The sequence below is a fragment of the Malus sylvestris genome, chromosome 10 (genome assembly GCF_916048215.2).
Source record: "Malus sylvestris chromosome 10, drMalSylv7.2, whole genome shotgun sequence".
NCBI classification, from domain to species: domain Eukaryota; kingdom Viridiplantae; phylum Streptophyta; class Magnoliopsida; order Rosales; family Rosaceae; genus Malus; species Malus sylvestris.
The window spans coordinates 10,751,658-10,778,458 of record NC_062269.1 but is presented as its reverse complement, the minus strand read 5'-3'; the positions used below and the strand labels follow the sequence as shown (position 1 = coordinate 10,778,458).

The 26,801-nt window shown below is 37.5% G+C and overlaps 1 protein-coding gene, 1 long non-coding RNA gene and 1 pseudogene across 2 annotated transcripts; 1 reads left to right on the top strand and 2 right to left on the bottom strand.

Annotated features, from left to right (window-relative positions):
* Positions 1–9,083: 9,083 nt before the first annotated feature.
* On the bottom strand, positions 9,084–10,735 carry LOC126587544 (uncharacterized; annotated as a pseudogene).
* A 4,999-nt stretch (positions 10,736–15,734) lies between these two features.
* Positions 15,735–16,778, top strand: LOC126587549 (uncharacterized). Its single transcript, XR_007611120.1, has 3 exons — positions 15,735–15,840; positions 16,478–16,595; positions 16,703–16,778. It is a non-coding gene; the product is annotated as an uncharacterized LOC126587549 (long non-coding RNA).
* A 9,045-nt stretch (positions 16,779–25,823) lies between these two features.
* Positions 25,824–26,801, bottom strand: LOC126584227 (uncharacterized). Its single transcript, XM_050248679.1, has one exon. It carries the CDS (start codon positions 26,799–26,801, stop codon positions 25,824–25,826), a length of 978 nt encoding a protein of 325 aa, XP_050104636.1.

Sequence of the window (26,801 nt, the reverse complement as noted above, 5' to 3'; positions counted from 1 at the left end):
AGAAATCGAAGATGCGCTTGCTTTCTCAAAAGCTGGGCTGCTCAGAGACCACGAGGGCCGATCTTAGAAATCGAAGAGGCACCTGCTTTTTTCAGCCTTGTCAGCACCTGTCACATGCACACTCAGCTTTGCTAAAATTACGGGCATTCTGTTGAAGATTTCTGGTGAAATAGAAAGCACGTGAATCTTACTGTTCAATCATCCACTTTCCACACGCACCATCAGCTCATGGGTACCATAGATAACTTTGCCAAAGATCTCTGACAAAGTTTAGACACGTGAAGCTTGTAGCTCCCACTACATCGCTATGACCAAGAAGGGTAAAAGAATAGCAAAGAAACAGCACTAACAAAGTTTAGATACATAACTTTTGAAGGTCTAGCTACCATATTATTATCTACAAGGGTAAAGGAACAGCACCGCTGCTGGATAATTGGAAAGTCCTTGTGTGTCAACCTCTGTGCTCTGTGGCAAGGTAGACTAGCAAACATGCCCAACCTTTACTTACATTTGAGAAAACACTCCCAACAAGATTGCTTGCTCCAAAATCGAAGAGGCACCGTCCTCTGAATCTCGAGAGCTAGACTCCCAACATGATTACTTTCTCAAAAATTGAAGAGACACCGTTTTCCGAATCTCGAGAGCTAGACTCCCAGCAGGATTGCTCTCTCAAAAATCGAAGAGGCACCGTTTTCCGAATCTCGAGAGCCAGATCTCCGACAGGATTGCTTGTACGAAAACCGAAGAGGCATCGCTTTCTCAACTTCGAGAGCCAGATCTCCTTGGATAAAGCTTGTCTGTAATCTTTACACGCAACATCAGCTTTCCAGATACCACAGACCACTTTTTCAAAGTGCTCTAACACACGTGAAGCTGACAGCTCCCACTACCGTGCTATGACCAAGCAGGGTAAAGGAATAGCATTACTACTTGTTGTTAAGGAAACTCCTGTATATGTCGACCTCTATCCTCAACAGACAGGCAGGCCTGCAAAAATGCTCAACCCTTCCTCATATCTGAGAGGGCACTCCCAACGATGCCTCTCGAAATACTCAGCTTTATTCCCCCCCCCCCCCCCGATAATACCTCTACAAACAAGCTACACCAGAGCAAGAATATCTCATATCATTAGGGTTAAAAGCAAGAGTATCCCATATCATGCTTTTTCCCTGTCTTTTCCTTTGGCCTTGTTCTTACCTGCAAGACAAAGAGAAAGAGAGCAATCAGTCAGCACTTGGAATCAAGCTTCCAGTCAGGAGCTGACTGCCTGGAACCCCTTACCTGATTACTTACCTGGCATTGCTCTTGAGTACCCATCTTCAACATCTTATGCTTCAAGAGAAGATACCACATCTGCCTAAGGAACAGATAGGGAAAGTGAGAAGGATACAAGGAAGCATGTGGAGACAAGCGTAACAGAACACGTGCCGATACATCCACTACTTTGTCAACAGCAAAAATATCCCATATTAGCAGGGTCAAACGTACTCTAGATTTGATGGACGTGTTTTGACCCTCAAATTCTTCAGTCGGCCTTATACTCTGGAGGAAACCAGAAAATCCTCCAGCCCAGTTCAAGAATAAGCCTGTGGAAAGTTACTTCTTCAAAAGCAAAAGTATCTCATATCATCTATTCTCATTTTCTTCTCTTTATCCTTCATGCTGCCTGCAAGATAGGGAGAATGATAACAATCAGCCGGAACTCGAAATCAAACTTCTGATCTGGAACTGATTGCTTGGAGCTCTGATTGCTTACCTTGTCTGTCACCTCTTTCAGCAGATCCCCTAGCTCGGCGACTTGGGGGACTCCTACTACATGGTTTGTATCGCGCTTGACCAAGCCTGAAACTACAAGTAAGCTTCAAGTGAAATTGATACATTACCTTGTGCATCTCCACCAGTTAAAGATACCACCCCTAGATGGAGGAAGCGTACTTCCAGAGAAGACGCCACATCTACTTATGAGACAGTTAAGGCAAGTGAAGACGAGAGTCTGCACCTATGTCATTTGTACTAAATCATTCACTTGTACTCACTAAAGGAGAGCTTGAACCTATGTACTTGCGTAAACCCTTCACAATTAATGAGAACTCATCTACTCCGTGGACGTAGCCAATCTGGGTGAACCACGTACATCTTGTGTTTGCTTTCCTGTCTCTATCCATTTACATACTTATCCACACTAATGACCAAAGCAATCTAACGAAGATCACAAACTTAATACTCTCTGTTGTACCAAAGTCCTCAATGATTTTGTGCATCAACAATCCTTAAGTCCTTACCTTTTTGCGTTGGTAATGGATGAGTTAACAGGACATATTCAAGATGATATTCCTTGGTGTATGCTTTTCGCAGACGATATAGTGTTGATAGATGAAACTCAGGAGGGGTAAATGTGAAGCTTAACTTTTGGAGAGAAGTGTTGGAATCTAAAGGTCTTCGCCTAAGCCGATCAAAGACAGAATATATGGAGTGCAAGTTCATTACAAATGGAGGCCAAAATGAGTTAGGGGTAAGGATCGGAGATCAGGAAATACCAAAGAGCGACCGTTTTCGCTACCTATGATCTATCTTGCAAAAGAACGGAGAATTAGATGGAGATCTCAACCATAGAATACAAGTTGGATGGATGAAGTGGAAGAGTGCTTCCGGCGTGTTGTGTAACCGTCGTAGGCCACTAAAGCTCAAGGGAAAATTTTATAGGACGGCAATAAGGCCGACGATGCTGTATGGCACAGAATGTTGGGCGGTGAAGCATCAACACCTACACAAAATGGGTTTGGACATGTACAAAGAAGGCCTACTGACGCTCCGGTTCGAAGATGGGACTACGGGATAGAGGTTCAGGGCCGAAGGGGTAGAGGTAGACCTATGAAAACTTTGGAAGAGACCCTAAGAAAAGACTTAGAGTACTTGGATCTAACGGAGGATATGACACAAAACCGCGCGCAAAGGTGTTCTAGGATTCATATAGCCGACCCCACTTAGTGGGAAAAGGCTTTGTTGTTGTTGTTGTTGTTGTTGGGCAAGGTTTCGTAAGATAACCCTATTTTCTGATAATGTGTGAGCTTTTAACATATATGGTGATAAACCCAATCCGAATTCAAAGGTTCCCGCCACAACACTCACTAAAGATCAAAACCAGATTAGTCAAAATGAAGGCTGAGATAAGCCTTATCTGTTGAAAGTATTTTGAATTTAAATAGGTTATTTATCATTTGTATTATCTGTAAATTATCCTTGGTTTGAAGAGTTTATTCTTCATCCAAATACTTCTTGTAATCACTATAAAAACATCAAATGGAATACGCTCATATCATCGAGCACTTTTCTTATATGGTATCATCATTCCCAGTGTCTGCCGACAATTCTTCCTTCTCAATCCTCATGGCCTCTTCTGCTGCCACTCCTCTCACCAATGTTTCTGCCTTCATACCCTTAAAACTTGATCATCACAATTACCCTTTGTGGTGAGCACAGTTTGTCCCTTTACTTCGCAGTCGAAGTCTCCTGCCTCTTGTTGACAACACGTCCAAATGTCCCCCGGCATTTTTGTCAAATGATGCTAGTCAAATTACTGATGTCATCAATCCTCTTTTTGAACCATGGATTCAACATGATCACATGGTGCTTTCTGGATCACCAGTTCCCTCTCTCCCCCTGTCATACATGTCGTTGTCTAGTGTGTTAGTGCTGCCGAAGCTTAAACAGCCTTGCAAGAATGGTATGCACCTTCCTCTCATAATCGAGTCATTCAACTACGTGGAGAACTCCTCAACCTTCATCACGGTGATCTTAACATCGTTGATTTTTTGGATAAAATTAATAATTTGGCTGATCAATTAGCTTTGTCTGGTGCTCCCATGTCTGATAATGATTTGATTGCTACAATCTTGAACAACGTTGGACCTTTGTACGAGAATACTGTGGCATCCATCCAAGCCTGTGAGTCTCCCATTTCTTATGCAGCGTTGAAAGCACTGCTCCTTAGTGCTGAGAGACGTCATCTCACCTTTACTTTAACCGGAGACACTCCCGTTGCTCCTATGACTGCGATGGCTGCTAACTGTGGACATGGTAATGGACGCATTGGTGGTTCCTGTAGTGGTGGCCACGCTGGGGTTTTTTCTTGCCCTACTGGCAGTATTGTAGTTTCTTCTCACAGTCATTTCGGAGTCCTCGGTGCAGGTCCTCTTTCTGGTGATCACCCCTCCTACGATGCCAAATATGTCGTCGCAATGGCCATTCTACCATAGATTGTTATAATCGCATGAACACTGCCTATGAAGGTCATGTTCCCAGTGCTCACCTCACGGCTATTGCTACTCAAACTCCTAGTGGCGCCTCAACACCCACTGCTCCAACCACTTGGCTGCTCGATTCCGGTGCTAATGCCCACATAACCAATGATCCTGGCTAACTCACAAATGCACAGATGTATACCGGCTCAGATCACGTCAATGGCGTAAATGGTGGTCAAGGTTTGAACATTTCTCACATAGGAACATCCTACATCTACTCTCCCACTAAATCTTTCACTCTCTCTAATACCTTATATTGTCCCAATGCTTCTCAAAATATCATATCTATCAATCAATTTTCTTCTGATAATGATTGTTTCTTTGTCCTTTACCCACATTCCTTTCGTGTTCAGAATATCCGAACGAGGAGATCCTTTTATCAGGCCGGAGTAACATTAGACTATATCCATATGCAAGTTTCAATTCCAATAAAAGCCATGGATTCTTTGCATGTATGGGAGTCAAAGTTGATGATTGTGTCTGGCATTCTAGACTTGGTCATCCATCATCTTTTATTTTAAAGAATTTAGTGTCCACTAGTAAACTGCCTCTTACTAGGCAGTCTTTCAATTCTATATGTCATTCATGCCCTCTAGGCAAAAGTAAAAATTGTCGTTCCCTTTATCTAATTCTATATCACATTTTCCTTTACAACTCATTCATTCCGATGTATGGCCATCACCAACTTTGTCAATTTTAGGATTTTTTTATTATGTTATTTTTATTGATGATTATTCCCAATATACTTGGCTATATCCTTTAAAATTAAAATCTGATGTGTTTCCCACTTTTGTAAAATTTAAAACTGGAGAATAAATTTCAACGTAAAATTCAAACTTTTCAAACAGATGGAGAAGGTGAATATATCAATAATGTTTTCAAAACTTAGTTGGAAAAACATGGCATTCATCATCAATACACTTGTCCTCACCATCCTGAAGAAAATGGTATGGCCGAACGCAAACACCGTCATTTGGTTGAAACTGGACTCACTCCCCTTGCCCGTGCATCCATGACTCAAAATTATTAGGCTGAGGCTTTTCATACACCTAATTTTCTCATTAATTGCCTGCCAACTAAAGTTCTCAATCTCATTTCTCCATACACAAAATTATTCCAACGGGAACCATCGTATGAATTTTTCAAAGTTTTTGGATATGCATGTTTTCCATATTTACATCCATACATGTCTAATAAGCTTCAATTTCATTCCAAAAATGTATTTTTTTAGGATATTCACTTCATCAACTTAGGTATAGGTATCTTGATCCGTCAATAGGTCGTGTCTTTAGGTCTAAGCATGTCATTTTTTATGGGAGGTGGATTGTCTACCCTCTCATTTTCATACTCTTCCCATCCCCTCCTGTTTGTGTGGTTACGGTTAAGTTATGTCAACATTTTATATTTATATTACTTTTTGTTTTATTATTTTTATAAAAAATTAATATAAAATGTTGACGTAGCGTGGCTTAACCGTGACCACACATCACAGGAGGGCATAGAAAGAGTATGGAAATGAGAGGTCAGACAATCCGCCTCCTTTTTTTATGAACATTGTTTCCCATTTCGAGAACTGTCCAATGATGCTCCTCCTGCATGTCTGATACCTGATAGTACTTCTTCTGAATTATTTTTTGGACAAGGATTGTCTGCCCTCCACTTTCGATGCCCTCCCCGTGCTCTCCTGTTTGTGTGATCATGGTCAAGCCACGTCAACATTTTATATTACTATTCATTTTTGTCTTATTATATCTATAAAAAAACAATATAAAATATTGACGTGGCTTAACCGTGATCACATAAAATATGAGGGCACGGCAAGTGCATCAAAAGTGAAGGGCAGATAAACCTTGTCCTTATTTTTTCCCTTACCAATCCCATTAACTTCGGCCCCTACCCTACCCCACCAACAACTGTCTCTCTCTCTCATATCACATACGCAACCACACACTTCTTTTTCTTCTTATTCACTTTCCTCTCATACAGTACCTTTATGTCCATCCTCACCTACCCTATCTCATGCCTTAACCCCTACTTCCCTTACCTTGCCACCTTCATAACTATTTTCAACACAAACCTGCCCCACGTCAGTTTTCGACTCCTCTAGTCTATCCAACGCCATACCCCTGCCACCTTCAGAACCAACCTTACTCCACCCCATGATAACTCGTGCCAGAGATGGCATCGATAAGGACAAGGATTCTCTGCCCTCCTACTTTCAGTGCTCTCTCGTGCCCTCCTATTTTGTGTGGTCACGATTAAGCCACGTCAGTATTTTATATTGTTTTTTTATAGAGATAATAAGACAAAAATGAATAGTAATATAGAATGTTGACGTAGCTTAATCGTGATCACACAAACAGAAAGGCACCGGAAGTAGAAGGGCAGACAATCCTTGTTCCATCCATAAACCTAACCCTAAGTATGCCCATATCTCTACCATTAAGGTTTTGACTGAGCCCACCTGTTACAGTCAGGCTCAAAAATTTCAAGAATGAAGAACTGCAATCGCTAACGAGTTCAATGCTCTTTAACGTGCTGGCACCTGGTCATTGGTTCCCTACCATCCTTCCATGACCCAACAAATGGGTTTTCAAAATCAAACGGAAACCGAACGGCTCTGTTAACCGGTTCAAAGCTCGACTGGTTGCAAATGGTTTTCATCAACAACCTGATCTAGATTATGGGGAGACATTCAGTCCCTTGGTTACTCATTCCACTATCCGTCTTATCATTGCCCTGGCTGTGCAGTTTGCTTGGCCCAATCAACAACTGGACATACAAAATGCTTTTCTTCATGGTTCTTTGTCTGATGAGGTCTATATGAAACAACCCACAGGTTTTGTTGATTCTCAATTTCCAACACATGTTTGTAAACTCAAACGATCTCTTTATGGTCTTAAGCAAGCCCCAAGGGCGCGGTTTCAATGTTTTTCCAACCACTTGGAACATCTTGGCTTTGTAGCTTCTCAGGCAGATTCCTCTCTTTTTGTTTACTGCCATGGTTCAGTTCGAATCTACTTACTCATCTATGATGACGATATTCTCATTATAGGCAATAATACTCAGTGTATTAATACTTTAATACGGGATATAGGCATCGTTTTCTCCATGAAGGATCTTGGGCCTTTGAATTACTTTTTAGGCATGGAGGTTCATCAGTCTGCCAATGGAATGCATTTATCTTAGTCCAAGTACATCATGGATCTTCTTAAACGTAATAATATGGTTGATTGCAAACCAGTTTCCACCCCGGCAATCAGTGGCAAACGACTTAGTCTCTACAACGGCGAACACTATCAGACATTACTGAGTTTCGAAGTGCGGTCAGTGCTCTTCAGTATCTCACGTTTACACGTCCGGATATTGCGTTTTCTGTTAATCAAGTTTGCTAGTTCATGCACAAACCTACCACTACACACTGGATTGCAGTCAAATGAATTCTTCATTATTTGAAATCCACACCCGACCATGGCCTTGTCTATAAACCTGGACCTCTAACCATTTCAGCCTTTGCAGATTCAGATTATGCGGGAGATCCCGATGACCGCATCTCTACAGGCGGCTATTGCATTTTCCTTGGTTCTAATCTTGTATCCTGGAGTTCCAAGAAACAAAGAGGAGTCTCCAGTTTCAGCAGAGTCTGAATATCGTCAACTTGCAATTACAGCTGCCACAATTTCATGGTTTTGAAAGATATTCAATGATCTTCATCTACGACTTTATCCCCCAAAGGTTTGGTGTGACAATATTTATGATATTTCCATGGCCTCCAATCCGGTCTTCCATGCACGGACACATCATGTAAAAGTTGACTATCATTATATTCATGAGAAGGTTACTCGTGGTGAACTTCAGGTGGGCTATGTCGCTACCCAAGATCAGGTTGCCGATTTTTTTACTAAGGGCCTGTCTACTTATCGTTTCAACTATCTTTTGTCCAAGCTTCCCGTTCGTCGGTGACCGCTCAGCTTGCGGGGGTGTGATAAACCAAGTCTGAATTCAAAGGTTCCCGCCACAACAATCACTGAAGATCGAAACCAGATTAGTCAAAAGGAAGGCTGAGATAAGCCTTATCTATTGAAAGTATTTTGAATTTAAATAGGTTCTGTATCATTTGTATTATATGTAAATTATCCTTGGTTTGAAGAGTTTGTTCTTCATCTAAATACTTCTCCTTGCTTTGAAGGGTTTGTTCTTCATCCAAATACTTCTTGTAATCACTATAAAACACTAGTACAAAAAATGCTTTGCGTGACGTTGGTCCTTCGTCATGCAAAGTCAAAAAAACGTCACGCAAAAATTTAAGCGACGAACCTTCGTCACGCACCAAGCGTCGCGCCAAGCCTGTGAAAGCAGGGTTTGCGTGACGAAGAAGTTGCATGCGTCGCGCAAAGTGTCTTTGTGCGACGCACAACCCTACATCGCGCAAAGTGTCTTTGCGTGACACACAATCCTACGTCACGCAAAGTGTCTTTGCGCAACGCACCATTACACTTCTTCGTCACGCAAACTTTTTTTTTGGACAAAAAAAGTGTGCGACGTAGGATTGTGCGTCACGCAAAGACACTTTGCGTGACCTATGCAACTTCTTCGTCACGCAAACTATTTTTTTTTTGGACAAAAAAATTGCGCGATGTAGGATTGTGCGTCATGCAAAAACACTTGGTGTGACCTATGCAACTTCTTCGTCACGCAAACTTTTTTTTTTTTGGGACAAAAAAAGTTTTGATTTAATTTTTAATAAATATTGTAATTCAATTCTAAAAAATAAATAATAACCCAATAAAAAGTATTTAATTATAAACTATATGAAAATGTACATACAAGATGTCCGAACAAAAAAAGAAAAAACTACAATAAGTAGTCTTCTAGGTTTGATACATCAAACTACTAGGTATCAGATGGACGAAGTGGCTGGGAGGTCGAAGGTGGAGCAAGATCAGGTGATGGCATCTGGATTTGAAGACCGGACATCGCTAAGGCCTGTAGAATCATACTCATCTGATCACCCTGGGTCCTAACCTGGGCCTTCATCTGCTCGTTCTCGGCCCTCAGCTGCTCATTCTGAACCCTCATCTGCTCATTCTGGGCCTTTATCTGCTCGTCCTGGGCTACAAGCTGACCTTCTAGGGTTGTCACTTTCTCCTTCAAAGCATTGACCTCTCATGTGGTCGATCTGGAAGAGAAGGCACCCGTTTCACGAACACACACCTTCCCCATGCCCCGAACAACTTTGCCATGACGACGACTGAACTTCTGATTCAGGACCTCAGTCATGATCTCAAAACCTGCTTCCTCGGGTACAATAACGTCCTTAATCGGTGTATCTGGGGGAAGTTGCGATGTTGCTTCTTGGAGAACAACAGCACGCTTTTCCATCATAGAAGCATGTAATAATAAAGAAAAAACATATAATGTTTAATAACAAAATATAAATAATATTTGAACGATTCATAAATATAAGAATAATAACAATTACATATAATTACATAAAGCTGCTCACTGTTCTCATCGTTCAGGTTAAACGTAAACGTCCTTGAACAAGTCGATCTCTGGGAACTTAAAACCCTCCTGAAGGAAAAAAAAAACATTAAAAAAATTTTATTAATCAATAATAAAAAATAAATTGTATAAAATTTCAAAAGTAATATAATTTTACCTCACGTCGTGCCTCAAGCCTATACGAAAAGGGCTTCAAACCGGAATGGTGGAAAAGTGTCTTTGACTCCCGAGCAATCTTGCCAGCAATAGATTTCTTCTGTGAAACACATAATATAGATGTTAGTGCAACGATTTGAAAGCAATTATTTTAAAATGCTTAAAAATAACTAAAACATTAATGAATTATTATTAAAATATTATGTACATACCACAAATTTTGGGTCCGTAAAATGGTTGAAGAGCCACTCCCAATCCTCTCGCCGGTCCGCCAACTCGGATGGGCAACCCTCTAGGTGAGCAGTCTCAAGATCACCCCATTTCTTAAAATGCACATGAAGATTGCTCTTCCAATTTTTGTACTGGTTTGCAAAGGTCTCATCTAAGTAGGTGATGACCTCGGGGGATATGTCCTTAAAATCAAAATTGACCTACAAATATGAAAAACAAAAAAATAATAGTAAGAAATTTAATAATATTAAGATAGTATACTTTGGTTTATAATATTTGTACACATAATTGAAAAAAAAATGATAAAAGGCTAAAAATTAATATACTAACCGACAACTTGTCTCGCACCAGTATCTTCATCTCCTCGGGAATTTCTGCCCAAGATTCCCACTGCATAGGACAACAATTTTTAATAACATAACCACAGCTAGTAACGACGATACTATGCTGCTGTGAGGTAGCCGCTCCACGATGTCGCGAGTCATATGCAATCTTGATCAAGGAGGCGAACAGACGTACCATCTGTGCCGCCTTCAGCATTCGATTAGGCCCCCTGGTGTTTTTTTAGCTACCCAAAAAAACTATGGTGAAAACCCTAAGCTTAAATTTCTACAAAAAATTCTGCAAAACCTCACCTAATAGTATATCATTTCCCAAAACCTTAAAAAAAGTAAAATAACAGTAATTCACAACCCGTAACACATTTTCACAATCCAGCAAATTTTCATAATCATAAAAATAATAGTTTTAAAATGAAAAAAAAAATACAAGGTAGTGAGAATTAGAAAAAAAAAAAACTACCTGGTAGGGAGCCCCCATCCTCGACTCTAGATGACGAGGAATTGTGAACAAAAGGCTCCGAATCACGGCAGCGCCAGTGAGGTTGCCATGCATTGAGAAATTGAACCGACATTGATGATATCGATGATAATGGCACCTGGGACGTCGTAGCAATAGCCTCAGTGAAGGATGTAGGCTCCCCAATCAATAAAGCACTCACGGCTGGAGCAGTAGATGGTGATAATGCGGGAGGCGCATTGGTCACACTCCTACGACGAGTGATCAACCGCGACATCTACACTTTTTGAACCATAAAAATATAACATTAGAAACTAATCATTTCTTGCATTTGAAACTAGAAGAAAAAGGCAAGAAAACTGAATAAATAAACCATGTGTGAAAATTGACTTTCACAGAGGACGAGATGCTTCTTAGAGAAATGTAATCAACAAGACTTCAAGAGATCAATCATGGCAACGAGACGACAACAAGAAAGCATCAAAATTTACGCAATTAAAAACAATTGGACCAAAAGTTTAAAAAAAAAATTAAAAAAGGGAAAAGTTGAAACAAAAGTAACACCACCAATATATAAATAATCAAATTAGTGCAGAAAAGTTAAACCAAACAAATCGTAATCGAAGACGAACAGAAAGGCCAGGAATACCTACGTTTTCAATGCTTAAGTTTCACTAATAGAGACAATCTTGTTTGAGAAAACAGGTGAACTAGGCAGCCTAAAACACGACAGATCAAAGTAACTAATTTTCAAGTAACAAACTTCTTCATATATACTATTGATGAGGTGCTAATAAACAAATTTTGAATCGCTCCCACAGAAAGGCTAGAGAAAGATGCCTAAATGCAATCAACAAGACTTCTAGGGATCAATCATGGCAACAAGACGACAACAAGAAAGCATCAAAATTTACGCAATTAAAAACCATTGGACCAAAAGTTTAAAAAAAAATAAAAAAGGGAAAAGTTGGAACAAAAGTAACACCACCAATATATAAATAATCAAATTAGTGCAGAAAAGTTAAACCAAACAGATCCTAATCGAAGACGAACAGAAAGGCCAGGAATACTTACGTTTTCAAGGTTGACTAGTAGAGACAATCTTGTTTGAGAAAACAGGTGAACTAGGCAGCCTAAAACACAACAGATCAAAGTAACTAATGTTTTACGCAAGTTGTGTCACTTTTTTGTTGTTCTTGTACATGTAATTGAGTTCTAGAATCCAGCTTTACATATAATCAACTAAAACCCAAAGCAAAAAAGAAGAGGCCAGAATCCCTTTTGATCCTTGAGCTGAAATCGCTGGACGATTAATCAGTTTGAGAATCCAAAAACACAACAACCCAAGAGGAAAAACCATTCAAAGAAGGAAACCCCAAAAGTAGGTGAGGCTGCTGAGAAGCTGCTGTTTACAAGTAGGTGAGGGACACTGATAGGATCACCCTCAAGCTAATTCATACGGAGTAGCAAAGAACGTCAAGCCGGAACCGTCTACAGGAACCGTCAAGCCTCGGAGATTTTGACAAGCAGGAACCGTCTGCACACAGAGGGAGAAAAACATCACACAAGAACGTCAAGCCTTCGAATGTTGGAGACTCGATTGCTATTTCAACCAAACCATAAATTAATCAGTAAAACCCATCTCATAAAATCAGAGATATTGAGAGATATTGGAGACTAAACAAAACCCATCTCATAATCATAAATTAATCAGTCAAGCCTTCAAATGTTGAAGCCTTCGAACGTCAAGCCTTCGAATGTTGGAGACTAAACAAAACCCATCTCATAAAATTAGAGATATTCATAAATTAATCAGTAACCAGAGACCAACATTTGCATCAGGTGAGCTAAATTTAAATTCAATAAATTAATTAAATCAATTCAACCTTAATTTTGCATCAGACCAACTAAATTCAATAACCAGGCCAACATTTGCATCAGCTAAATTCAGTAACCAGACCAAGATTTGCATCAGAAACCCTTACCTTGATTTTGAGACTTGATTCGTGTTGGTTTCAAGATTCGTGTGGCTGCCCGTCATTTAGAACGAGAGGGAAGAGAGAGGTATACGGGAAAGAGAGAGGGAAGACAGGTCTGGGTTCAAGATTTGAGGATCAAGGCGAACAGGAGAGATAAAGGAGATGAGGACTACGGGAAGAGTATATGAGGATTATGGAAAGGGGAGATAGAGCGACGGGGAAGATAGAGCGAGAGGGCGAGAGGGAGATATTAGGATTATGCGAAAGGGAAAGATTAAGGATTATGCGAAAGGGAAGGGGAGATACGGGAAATAAAGAGCGAAATGGAAGAAATAGGTCAACGGGTTCAGCGCCAAAAATTTTCATTATTCACCTATTTTTCATTATTCACCGCCAAAATTATCAACTGGCGTGACGCAGGTATACAATTTGACGTCCTGCAAAGTGGTTTTGCACGACGATTACATTAAAGCGTCGCGCAAGTTATTTTTATTTTTAGAAAATTATTAAAAATTTTATTGAAAATGTGACTTTACTCCTTTCAAGTTCAAATTTTTTTTTTTTACTTAAACCACACAATAATATATTTTTCTAACAAAAACCCATAATAATTATTTTAACATATATATCATTCAATCTCTTAAGTGTTATAACAACAAAATAAATAAATTAAAATCAACTTAGTAAATATATATACCATTGAACTTGATAGGAAATGCATTGTATGAAAATAGTTTCAACGATCCAACCGTCAAACTTGTTTGTATATGATTCGAGATCGCATACGCCAAAAATGGCAAAAACCGAACATGAAGAGATCAAGAAACAGGAAAAAAAAATTCAACAGTTATAAACGAAAAATCACGATTTAACGGTAGTTTTAACTCCGATTTTGATGACTTTTTACAGATACACTCCTTGACCCTATATGAATACAATGAACTAATTCGATCATCAATTTAAAGTATTTACAAAAGTGGATACCACAAAATCTTAAGTTATACTTAATGAAAATATAATTAAACTCTAAGTGTTAGTAAATCAATCGTTTTGATGCGAAACGCATTGTACAAAATTAATTTCAACGATCTAACCGTCAAACATGTTTTTATATGCTTCAAGATCTCATACACCAAAAATGGAAAAAAAAAAGAACATGCAATCAAGCAACAAGAAAAAAAAATTTTGAAAGTTATAAACGAAAAATCACTATTTAACGGTAGCTTTAACTCCGATTTTGATGATTTTATACAGATACACTCCTTGCCCCTATATGAATACAATGAACTAATTCGATCATCAATTTAAAGAATTGACAAAAGTGGATACCACAAAATCTTAAGTTATACTTAATGAAAATATAATTAAACTCTAGGTGTTAGTAAATCAATCGTTTTGATGGGAAACGCATTGTACGAAATTAATTTCAACGATCCAACCGTCAAACATGTTTTTATATGCATCAAGATCTCATACACCAAAAATGGCAAAAAAACGAATATGCAGAGATCAAGTAACACGAAAAACACTTTCGACGGTTAAAAACGAAAAATCACTTTTCAACAGTAGTTTTAACTCCGATTTTGATTATTTTATACAGATACAGTCCTTGCACCTATATGAATACAATGAACTAATTTGATCGTCAATTTAAAGTACTGACAGAAGTGGATACCACAAAATCTTAATTTATACTTAATGAAAATATAATTAAACTCTAAGTGTTAGTAAATCAATCGTTTTGATGGTAAACGTATTGTACGAAATTAATTTCAACGATCCAACCGTCAAATTGTTTTTATATGCTTCAAGATCTCATACGCCAAAAATGGCAAAAAGCGAACATACAGAGATCAAGTAACAAGACAAAAAATTTTGACGGTTATAAACGAAAAATCACGATTTAATGGTAGTTTTAACTCCGATTTTGATGATTTTATACAGATACACTCTTTGCCCCTATATGAATACAATGAACTAATTTGATCGTCAATTTAAAGTATTGACAGAAGTGGATACCACAAAATTAAGTTATACTTAGGGCTGGAAAAAAATCCCAAAAATCCCAAACCAAACCAAAAAAATCCCAAACCAAAATTCCCGAAATTTTCGGGATGTAATCCCAAACCAAACCGAAAGTTTTGGTATGGGATTCGGTATTGCATTTCATTTTTTTCGGTATTCCCATACCGAACCGAAAAAAAAAAAATATATATATATATATATATATAAAATTTTAATTATAAGAGAATTATTTCAACCGTTGATTGTTTTGGATTTAATATGTGTCGTTGATTTCTTTTTTAGGTCAGATCACATTTGAACATTTCAGTTCCTCCGTTCATTTGCTTCGAAGTGCAGCCCTGACCCTTAGCCTCCGGCCCTCACCAACGTCGTCCGTCCCTCACCAGACTGTCGAATTCCGACCAGCCACCGGCCCACCACCACACCATACTCTCGTCTCTGACTCTCCAGCCTTTCTTCACCACACAACCATCACTCTCTCTCGCGATCTCTCTCTCTCATGGTCACAGAACTGCATTGATTCGAGGGTTCTCTCTCACGGACAGAACTGGGGATCTCTCTCACGGTCTCACTTGATTTTCTGAAATTAGGTAATTAATTTAGTTTTCTGAAATCTCTCTATCTCACTGTCACACACACACCTCTCGCTCTTTCTCTTTTCTTTTGCGATTTTGTCTCTTCACAGAATTTAGGCAGGTCTGTTGTGGTTTTCTAGGAGCATTGATTCGAGGGTTATTAGTTGAAGTACTGCGTGAGTTTGGGTCAGAGAAGGTCATGCTGCAGCTTTCGGAGATGACATTGCAATTGAGTGTCTTGCCACAGAGTTTAAGCGAGAGATTTATGTGGTAAGGACAAGGAATGATTTTGATTGTTGCTCTGCATTTTTTTTCTTTTGCAATGTGTATGGGTGCAATTTCACATCACTATCGGTATAATTTTATACATGTTTGTATATCACCTCTTCTCTTATGATGTTTTGTTGAATTTTTTTAAGTAGTGTGAGTTACTCTTAGTTTCTGAACTTAATATTGAGTAAATGCTGAGTTCGAAAGCATGAGTGTCTAAAATAGTCTCACTCTAAAATCATTGAGTGAATGCTTATTTCGGAAGTTCAACTGTATTAACACTTATTGCACCAACTCCTGGGAAAGCTGAGTTGATATTTGAAGACTGCATTTTCCTACATTTTAATTTGTAAGATTTTAGTTTGGAATCATCAACACTTGTTTCTGTTTTGAGTCAAAAAGCTACCGCCCGCCTTGTCCGTGTGCCATATGCTGCTATAGGCAGAAAAGGATAGTTATTCTCAGTTCTAGTATTAGTACACAGGCTAAACCTGTTTTTTGTGCATTTGATCATTTTTCCATTGTACTTTGTCAACATCGGGATACTGGCAAGTATGGATTGGTGAAGTTTTTGAGCATGAACCGGATTATTCATCTTCTTATGAAGCATTCTTGTCTGAAACTCATCTTCTTACAGGTTCAAGCACATGGTTCAGATGCGATGGTTGATGAAGAGAATTGTGTTTTCTTCCTTCCCCACCGACCAAGGAGTCAAATTTGTGAACTTCCCTTCTTTCTTTTCATGAAAGGAACAGGTAAAGAAAAGAAAGATCTTTGGCTGAAAATACATTTCTAGGCAGTTGATTAATTTTGTTCATTACCACTCTCAGCCTACGTATAATTCTGAACATTTATTGTACAGGTTGGTGTGGTGCCCGAGCTGCTGGCCGGTCTTGTTGATCATCGTGCCGGCCGTATAAATCAAGTTTGAGGCTGGGCCGCTTGCCAAAAGCCCAAAATTATTTCGGGATTCCCGATTTGTCCCGAAATCCCGAAACTATTTCAGGATTCCCGAAAATTTGGTTTGGGATCGGTATTGAAATTGGGATTCCCGAAAATTTTGGTATGGGAATCAGGACAAGAGTTTCGGTATGGGATCCCATACCGAACCACCCCTAGTTATACTTAATGAAAATATAATTAAACTCTATGTGTTGGTAAATCAATCATTTTGATGGTAAACGCATTGTACGAAATTAATTTCAACGATCCAACCGTCAAACATGTTTTTATATGCTTCAAGATCCCATACGCCAAAAATGGAAAAAAAAAAACATGCAGAGATCCAATAACAAAAAACACAATTTCGACGATTATAAGCAAAAAATCACGATTTAACGGTAGTTTTAACTCCGATTTGGATATTTTTTACAGATAAATTCCTTGCCCTTATATGAATACAATGAACTAATTCGATCATCAATTTAAAGTATTGACAGAAGTGGATACCACAACATCTTAAGTTATAGTGGATACCACAACATCTTAAGTTATACTTAATGAAAATATAATTAAACTCTAAGTGTTAGTAAATCAATCATTTTGATGGTAAACGCATTGTACAAAATTAATTTCAACGATCCAACCGTCAAACATGTTTTTATATACTTCAAGATCCCATACGCCAAAAATGGAAAGAAAAAAACAAACATCCAGAGATCCAGTAACAGAAAAAACAATTTCGACAGTTATAAGCGAAAAATCACGATTTGACGGTAGTTTTAACTCCGATTTGGATGATTTTTTAAAGATACACTCCTTGCCCCTATATGAATACAATGAACTAATTCGATCATCAAGTTAAAGTATTGACAGAAGTGGATACCACAAAACCTTAAGTTATAGTTAATGAAAATATAATTAAACTCTAAGTGTTAGTAAATCAATCGTTTTGATGGTAAACGCATTCTAAGAAATTAATTTCAACGATCCATCTATCAAACATGTTTTTATATGCTTCAGGATCCCATCCGCCAAAAATGGAAAAAAAACAAACATGCAGAGATCCAGTAACAGAAAAAACAATTTCGACGGTTATAAGCGAAAAATCACGATTTAATGGTAGTTTTAACTTCGATTTGGATGATTTTTTACAGATAAATTCCTTGCCCCTATATGAATACAATGAACTAATTCGATCATCAATTTAAAGTATTGACAGAAGTGGATACCAAAAAATCTTAAGTTATGCTTAATGAAAATATAATTAAACTCTAAGTGTTAGTTAATCAATCGTTTTGATGGTAAACACATTGTACGAAATTAATTTCAACGATCTAACCGTCAAACATGTTTTTATATGCTTCAAGATCACATTCACCAAAAATGGCAAAAAACAAACATGAAGATATCAAGTAACAGAAAAAACCATTTCAACGGTTATAAATGAAAACTCACGATTTAACGGTAGTTTTAACTCCGATTTTGATGATTTTATACAGATACATTTCTTACCCCTAAATGAATACAATGAACAAATTCGATCGTCAATTTAAATTATTGACAGAAGTGGATACTACAAAATATTAAGTTATACTTAATGAAAATATAATTAAACTCTAAGTGTTAGTAAATCAATCGTTTTGATGGCAAACGCATTCTAAGAAATTAATTTCAATGATCCAACCATCAAACATGCTTTCATATGCTTCAAGATCCCATATGCCAAAAATGAAAAAAAACAAACATGCAGAGATCCAGTAACATAAAAAACAATTTCATCGGTTATAAAAGAAAATTCACGATTTAATGGTAGTTTTAACTCCGATTTGGATGATTTTTTACAGATAAATTCTTTGCCCCTATATGAATACAATGAACTAATTCGATCATCAATTTAAAGTATTGACAGAAGTGGATACCACAAAATCTTAAGTTATACTTAATGAAAATATAATTAAACTCTAAGTGTTAGTAAATCAATCGTTTTGATGGCAAATGCATTGTACGAAATTAATTTCAACGATCTAACCGTCAAACATGTTTTTATATGCTTCAAGATCCCATACGCCAAAAATGGAAAAAAAAAAAAACAAACATGCAGAGATCCAGAAACAGAAAAAAAAAATTCAACGGTTAAAAGCAAAAAATCACGATTTAACGGTAGTTTTAACTCCGATTTGGATGATTTTTTACAGATACACTCCTTGCACCTATATGAATACAATGAACTAATTCGATCGTCAATTTAAAATATTGACAGAAGTGAATACCACAAAATTTTAAGTTATACTGAATGAAAATATAATTAAACTCTAAGTTTTAGTAAATCAATCGTTTTGATGGTAAATGCATTGTACGAAATTAATTTCAACGATCCAACCGTCAAACATGTTTTTATATGCATCAAGATCTCATACGCCAAAAATGGCAAAAAACGAACATGCCAAGATCAAGTAACAGGAAAAAAAATTTCGACGGTTATAAACGAAAAATCACGATTTAACGGTAGTTTTAACTCTGATTTGGATAATTTTTTATAAATACACTCCTTGCCCCTATATGAATACAATGAATTAATTTGATCGTCAATTTAAAGTATTGACATAAGTGGATACCACAAAATCCTAAGTTATACTTAATGAAAATATAATTAAACTCTAAGTATTAGTAAATCAATCGTTTTTTATGGTAAACGCATTGTACGAAATTAATTTTAACGATCCAACCGTCAAACATGTTTTTATATGCTTCAAGATCCCATACGAAAAAAATGGAAAAAAAACAAACATGCAGAGATCCAGTAACAGAAAAAACAATTTCGACGGTTATAAGCGAAAAATCACGATTTAACTGTAGTTTTAACTCCGATTTGGATGATTTTTTTCAGATACACTCCTTGTCCCTATATGAATACAATGAACTAATTCGATCGTCTATTTAAAGTATTGATAGAAGTGGATACCACAAAATCTTAAGTTATACTTAATGAAAAGATAATTAAACTCTAAGTGTTAGTAAATCAATCATGTTGTTGGTAAACGCATTGTACGAAATTAATTTCAACGATCGAACCGTCAAACTTGTTTTTATATGCTTCAAGATCTCATACGCCAAAAATGGCAAAAAACGAACATGCAGAGATTAAGTAACAGGAAAAACAATTTCGACGGTTATAAACGAAAAATCACGATTTAACGGTAGTTTTAACTCCGATTTGGATGATTTTTTACAGATAAATTCCTTGCCCCTATATGAATAAAATGAACTAATTCGATCATCAATTTAGAGTATTGACAGAAGTGGATACCACAAAATCTTAAGTTATACTTAATGAAAATATAATTAAACTCTAAGTGTTAGTAAATTAATCGTTTTGATGGGAAACGCATTGTACGAAATTAATTTCAACAAGTCAACCGTCGAACTTGTTTTTATATGCTTCGAGATCGCATACGCCAAAAATCTCAAAAAATAAACATGCAAAGATCAAGTAACGGGACAAAATATTTTGACGGTTACAAACAAAAAATCACGATTTAACAATAGTTTGAGCTCCGATTTTGATGATTTTTTTTTTTGACAAAAATATTTTTGATTTAAATTTTAATAAATATTGTATTGAAATTCTAAACAATAAATAATAAACCCCAAAAGTATTCATCATTATATACTATATTGATTGATACCCACCAAAAGTATTCATCAATCTTGAAGGACCAACCAAAAGTATTCATCAAAAGTATTCATCAATCTTGCAGCGATGAGAGTGGTTCATTAAAATAAACAGGAAGACAAACTCCAGACAAGTCCTTCCCAATCATAATCGACCATAAGCCAATATGCTTCTCTTTCGCCTTGGGTTCTGGCAAATCATCCCTCCTTTTCACATATGGTTATTTAATTGTTTTGATCTCCTCAACTCCATGCAATCTACTAGAAAAGAAAGAATCTCTTTCAAATATAAAACAGGAAGCACTTCTTAGAGCATCTGAAGACAAAATAATTCATATCAAATTATGTTTCTTTACTTAATAAAAAAGAAAGATTCTCTATCGTATACCTTTTCCCAAGCTTTCTCATATGTGAAAACAATGAGTTCAACAAAATACTAAGATAATGGAAAGATAACTGACCACTAAATCTCCCATTCCCCTGTCCGTATGACTCACGCTCCTTTGTTTCATCCACTACTGTAGTTTCCAGCTCTATTTTTTTTGTCTGCAAAAGGAAATTTAGATAGGGATTTACTTTCCGACTAGCAAGATTTCCACCACCCCTTATTGCAACACATGTATAAAGAAGCAACTTAGTGATTAAATGCATTGAAATACCTCTAATTGCCTCAATGACTCCAACAACATCACATGTTTACGCTGAAGACCCTTCATCTGATTTTGAAGCTCTGACACTTCTAAGAGCATAATTGACTCGCAATCTTTGATCACCGACTCACCAATTCCCTCCTGTGCTAATCTTAGTCTTAGTTTCTCTGTCGAAACAACTATATCTTCCGAAGGTACCAAATCATTGCTCGTAAACACTCTAGGGAAAAGATCTTTAGCACCGAGCAGTGCCTCAATCCATGTAGCTCGGTCCTCTCTGGTCACACACCTCATGTGAAGAGTTTTAGTTCATGTGAATATGGAAAGTCGTTCATCATCTGATTTGTTGGCACGAATTGAAGAGACATGTAAACCAGATTTTGAATCGCTAAACTTCTTCATATATACTATTGATGAGGTGCTAATAAACAGATTTTGAATCGCTCCCAGAGAAAGGCTAGAGAAAGATGCCTAAATGCAATCAACAAGACTTCAAAGGATCAATCATGGCAACGAGACAACAACAAGAAAGCATCAAAATTTACGTGATTAAAAACCATTGGACCAAAAGTTAAAAAAAAAAAATAAGAAAGGGAAAATTTGAAACAAAAGTAACACCACCAATATATAAATAATCAAATTAGTGCAGAAAAGTTAAACCAAACAGATCGTAATCGAAGACGAACATAAAGGCCAAGAATACCTACATTTTCAATGCTTAAGGTTGACTAGTAGAGACAATCTTGTTTGAGAAAACAGGTGAACTAGGCAACCTAAAACACGATAGATCAAAGTAACTAATGTTTTATGCAAGTTGTGTCACCTTTTTGTTGTTCTTGTACATTTAATTGAGTTCTAGCATCCAGCTTTACATATAATCAACTAAAACCCAAAGCAAAAAAGAAGAGGCCATAATCCCTATTGATCCTTGAGCTGAAATCGCTGGACGATTAATCAGCTTGAGAATCCCAAAACACAACAACCCAAGAGGAAAAACCATTCAAAGAAGGAAACCCCACAAACAAAACAAGGAACAGATAGAGGGAAGTTGAGTGCATACCAGCAAGATGTGAGAGGTGGGTCTTGGTGGGTTTTCTTTTCTCTGTGAGCTTTGGAAACAGAGCGTCAATGGAGAAACAGAAATGTTATATGTGAAAAGGAGCCAATATTATCCTTCATAATCGACCACAAGCCAATATCTTCAAGATTAGTCCCACATTTGAGCTGCTTAAAATAGAAATGTTATATTGCCATAATTTTAGGAAGTGTAAGTGTGGGAGTCTAAATACTATGAAGCTACTATATTTACCTTTTCAATGGCCACTTCAATACGTTTCAGCAGGTCCCTTGCACTGGTTTTCTGTGAACCACGCAAAATGCAGATACCAAAATTTAAAATCTTCTCAACATCATCCCGAGAATCAAGAGATTCGCAAGCAAGTAAAAGCCTTGTGACATATGAAACCAAATCTTCCTCCTACAATAGTATTCAGAATCCAAGCCAATGCTTCCTCCTACAGTGCCAGCCATGTAACATCACAGGGCACAATCAATGTGGGCAGCATGCCCACATATGCTACCATTATGCATCAATGTTTCGCATCGAATGTAATCATAACGTGCACAGGACGAGTTTACAGACTTGCAACAAAGAATGCAACAGCAATCACGGCAGAACTTAGTCTATGTGGACATCTAGACCTGATCCAAATGAAGTGAATCCAAAATGAACATGTCAATTCATAATAAAAGCAAATGATTACATGTTAAAACAAAATGCAGCTTCAAAACTGAATGAGCATAAATACTAGCATATCTGCATAAATATAACCTGATCCAAATGAAGTGAACAAACATAAGTAAATACATAGAACTCTAAATAATTTAGTCTATGTGGACATCTACACCTGATCCAAATGAAGTGAATCCAAAATGAACAGGTTAATTCATAATAAAATCAAATGATTAAATGCTAAAACAAAATGCAGCTTCAAAACCGAATGCGCATAAATACTATCATATTTGCATAAATATAACCTATAACGAGTATAAATAACTTGTACTTCGTTGTTCAGATTGGTAAAAAATGGAGAATACCTTCAAACGATCACGATCAGATTCTTCCCGTGCCTTTTTTAGTTTGACTTTGCCTCTCCTCAGCCCCCTGGTTTTTTCCTTTACAAGTTTATATTAATCCTCATCTGAACTACAGTAATAACTCTCGCTATCCTCACTACTATCATTTTCGGATTTCCATTCGTCCTCATCTTTGTTTGCCTCTTTCGGTGCATTGTATCGCGGCAGATCACCAAGGTCAATTACTTCAAATGGTTCTAGGACAACATTAGTATCCCGTAGTGTTTCTTCACCAATTTCTATCAAAGATGAAAACTGTTGGTCAGCGACGTTGTTGTCGTTGTCATCACGATCTAGTTCTGGAATATCATATAGCCCTCTTCGATCAATCTTCTGAACAACTTTCCAACCATTGCCGGCTTTAGGGTCGTCTAGATAGAATATTTGTTTTGCCATAGTTGCCAAAATGTATGGGTCTCATCGTACCAACATTTGGTAGTGTTTACTGATAGTAAACCATGGTCTCGCTTAACACTCGTTCGGTTATGTGGGTTTGTATCAAACCAAAAACACTTAAACAGTATCACTTGACATCTGTCTTTGTAAAGCAATTGTATTACACTAGTTAGTTTGCCATAAAAATCAATGTCTTCACTATCGTCAGCACCCGGGACGTGGACACCACTATTTTGAGTACACAACTTGTCATCACGTGTTGCCCCCAAGAACTTGATCCCGTTGACATGACAACCTGAGAACAATTCAACGTGAAGCGGTCCTCTCGCCAAGTTATATAATTCTTCATCGTAAGATGGTGAATTCAATTCCTTCAATTTTTCATCTAATATAACATATACAAAAAGTTAACATGTTAGTGTAACCAAATTTAAAGACGGCCATGAACAATTTGGAAAAAAAATGCTCAATTCAATACACATACAACTTACATGTTTGTGAAACCACGAAGGAAACAATTCACGGTGCTTCTTGGCATATAAATGTGAAGGATGTTCCCGCTTCATCAACTGTTCATGTTGTTCAAGGTATGGCAAAGCCTCGTCACAATTGTTGAGTATGAACCAATGCGCTACCTTCATGTCCTTTTTAGTAAACGATTCGCCTTTTACAGGATCGCCGAATGGTCATGCAATTTGGGCAAAAACATACAGTTTCTCTTTTCTGACACCACTGTCATTATTGCGTTGAGGGCGATTGAAAGCTGTCTCAACATCTTGAAGATACATTCCACAAAAAGTAAGTGACTCATATGCGACCCATGCTTCCATAAGTGATCCTTCGGCCTTTGCCTTATTTCAGACAGACTTTTTCAACTCACCAAGATATCTGGACAAATAAAAGGTATGATACAAATTATTCAAAGCGTTCGTTGATCATGAATCTGTTATATATATATAACATATTCATATATATATATGCTTAATTAAGCACCTTTCTATTGGATACATCCATCGACAATTGACTGGTCCGGCAAGCAATGCCTCATCTTGCAAGTGAATGATCACGTGAATCATACTTGTAAAAAAAGTTGGAGGAAATATCTGTTCGAACTTACATAAGACGTTCACAATGTCGCCCTGCAATTGTTTAACATCTGACTTCCGCAAACACCTTGCAGTTAACTGTGAAAAAAATCTCGACAACAACACTATTGGTTTCACCACATCAAGAGGCAATAAGTGTCTAATACCAACCGGTAGAAGGCGTTGGAGTATCACATGACAGTCATGACTCTTTATGTTTGAAAATTTACACCCACTTACGTTCACGCAACGCGAGATATTGGAAGCATACCCATCTTAAAACTTTACAGAAGAAATAAAGCTGAAAAACTCTTTCTTCCCATTCGGCTTAACTATAAAAAAAGGATGGCCTTTCTTCAATGTACCACCAACTTTCTTCATCCACAAGGATGATCTAATGCCCATTCGTTCCAAATCGAGGCGAGCTTCGATTGTGTCCTTCGTTTTTCCTTCAATGTCTAGAATTGTCCTGACCAAAGTATCAAACACATTTTTCTCAATATGCATAACATCAAGATTGTGTCTCAATTTTAACTTTGACCAATATGGGAGCTCAAATAACATACTTTTGGTCTAGGCTTACTAACCCCTTTGCCAAAATGACCAAATTCTAAACGGTTTAACTGATCCAAAATCTCATCTCCGAACCATTCTCTTGGTCTTGGTTGAGTCACTTTTGTGCCGTGGAAAGCTTTACCGTTGTGACGCCACTCGTTGTCCCAAGGGAGCCATCTATGATGACCAAGATAACAAACTTTTCTCACATGCCAAGACGATGTTACGTTCTCCTTGCATATTGGACATGCCAAATAACCTTTAGTCATCCACCCAGAAACCATTGCATACGCGGGGAAATCGTTTACTGTCCACATCACTGCTGCTCGCATGGTGAACATATGCCCAGTAGACTTATCGTATGTACGAACACCGTTTTCCCATAAATCTATTACCTCATCAACCAATGGTAGCAAATAAACATCAATGGACTTTCTTGGATCTTCGGTAATTAATAGAGTCAACATCATGTATTCTTTTTTCATGCACTTCCAAGGTGGCAGATTATAAGGAAACACGACGACCGGCTAAGTGCTGTGGGTTTGGTTTAGAACCCCGAACGGATTAAATCCGTTGGTGGCAAGTCCCAATCTATGTTTCGCGGGTTAGCTGCAAAATCAAGGTACATCCGATCAAATTCTTTCCATGCCTCTCCATCTACAGGATGCCTCATCACATCATCATTTACCCGTCTTTCTTTATGCCATCTCATATCGGTTGCCGTATGCATCGACATGTACAATCGTTGCAACCTAGGCTTTAATGGAAGATAACGCATTACTTTTTGTGGAATCTTGGTTGGCTCATTACATACAGGGCATTTATCCAACTGTATGTTCTCCTTATAGAACAATATACAATTATTTACACATGCGTGAATTTTTTCATACCCCAATCCGAGACCCTTCAACACTTTTTGGGCACTTTTATGATCTTCAGGTAAACAATTGTCCTTTGGAAGCATCCTCTTGATAACTCCCAAGAAGTAATCAAAACACTTGTTTGACAAATGAAACTTGATCTTGCCATGCATCAACTCCACAATTGCCATGAGCACCGAAAAGTTCTCACAACCCGAATATAATTCTTGTTTGGCATTTTTCAATAGTTTTTCATAGTTTTTGAATGCCTCACTGTCCATGGTTGGACGACTGTCATCTCCCCCTTCCTCATTGGTGTTGGTCGAGGCGTATGGATAAACGTCATTTAGAATATCCATAACTTGTTCATTATGATCCACATTAGATTCAACAGTCTCCACTCGTGTCATATATGAAGACGAAGGTTGGTCTAATCGTTCTCCATGATGATACCAAGTAGTATAGGTCTCCATCATCCCATTTCTTACTAAATGAAATCGAACATTTTCGAATGTCTCCCTCATTGAGTTGTTACACCTCCTACACGGACATCGGATATGAGTTGAACCTAGGTTGTGTCTAGTTGCGAATTCAATGAACTCATCTATTCCATCAAAGTACTCAACAGCACATCTATTATGATTCTGTATCCACTGTCTGTCCAT

Coding starts and splice junctions, on each gene's coding strand:
- LOC126584227 (XM_050248679.1), bottom strand. CDS start 26,801: ATGGACAGACAGTGGATACAGAATCATAATAGATGTGCTGTTGAGTAC.